This window comes from Echinops telfairi, unplaced genomic scaffold (assembly GCF_000313985.2).
Source record: "Echinops telfairi isolate 266 unplaced genomic scaffold, ASM31398v2 ScPeMD7_2;HRSCAF=8, whole genome shotgun sequence".
NCBI classification, from domain to species: Eukaryota; Metazoa; Chordata; class Mammalia; order Afrosoricida; family Tenrecidae; genus Echinops; species Echinops telfairi.
The window spans coordinates 20,057,282-20,058,546 of NW_022103898.1; the positions used below are offsets into that span (position 1 = coordinate 20,057,282).

The 1,265-nt window shown below is 44.0% G+C and overlaps 1 protein-coding gene across 1 annotated transcript in view; it reads right to left on the reverse strand.

Annotated features, from left to right (window-relative positions):
* POLR3B (RNA polymerase III subunit B) overlaps positions 1 to 1,265 on the reverse strand; it is a 140,289-nt gene that overhangs the window by 36,415 nt on the left and 102,609 nt on the right. The window contains exon 22 of the mRNA XM_004700331.2: positions 712 to 829. Coding sequence (XP_004700388.1) covers positions 712 to 829 — 118 coding nt within the window. The remainder of the gene's footprint in view (positions 1 to 711; positions 830 to 1,265) is intronic.

The window sequence follows — 1,265 nt, forward strand, 5'->3', positions numbered from 1 at the left end:
TTATTAAACTACCTGTCACAGCTCAGGAACCCAGTCTTCCATCTTCCCTCCCTGCCACCTTGTGGATTTCGTTAAGCTAGTTCTCTTTACACTGGGCTAGACACCTGTTACCTTGTCTAGTTTGTTTTTGTATCAGGGTGTGGCCGCTGACATCGGCCCATGGCATATTCCATTCGATTTGAGAGCTTGGCGAGAATTTAGAGATTCATGCGTCTCTTTGGTTGTGCAGATGAAAGCAGTCCGGCCAGTGGCCAAAGAAGATGCCATTTGGCATGGGCAGCACTACACAGTGGGCTGTTCAGTCATCCAGTGTCCTGGTGATGCCTCTTCTTGCTCAAAGTATCTTGTCTCACTTATTTATTCCGAATACAAACCAGATCGAGTCACAATCTAACTCAGCAAGGTACATGGACCCTCCAAAGCCCGGGTACCTTTATGTCCAGGTGCCTTACATCTTACTGCTCCCTCCACCCAGAGCATGCTGCCTGCCTGGGCCACAGCTCAGAGCCAGCTCAGACATCCTAAACGGTTCTAGAGCAGCTGAGCTGATCTTCTGCCATGCTACGATGAATGGCAGTCTATGTAAGAGTATGAACACTCTGAAGTTCTATTTCTAGTTCGCTAACCCGCCAAGGCCCAACTTCCATTTTCCTCTTCTTTGGCTTTCTTTGTTGCTTTCTGGGCGTCACCAAGGTCCCCCCAGATACCTACGTGATGGGCACATCTTTGTACTGAGGTTGCTGGGACACATTACTTCCCTCCAGAGGGATCTGAGTCACCGTGGGCATGGACTTGTTTACAAGCACTTGCTTGTTTTCCACTTTCTCACCTTTGGAAAAGAGAAGTGTGTCAATGCGTTATCATCACCTTACCGGGAATGCAAAAGATGATTGGGGCAAAGAAAATGATCACAGTTAGACTTGTCCTACCAACTCCAGACCCAGGAAAAACAGTAAACCCAGACAGTAGGAACCAGAACTCAACAAAGCAAGTCAGTAAAAAAAACAATAACAAAACATCAATTAAGATCACTGTATGAATAAAATCAAGAAATTGATTTAAGGGCACACATTAACAACTCAGCAATAACAAAATAAGATAAAATAGCAAATTTATATAGCTTTTAAGAAATGTAAACGGGTCTTGAACAATTCTTTCCTTAATCAGTGATGCGTCAGCACCAACCAAACTTGAGTAATAAGGCCGTAAAAAATATCTCCTATTTGTTTCCCTTTCTATTGCCATCTTTGTTTTGCATCTTTTCA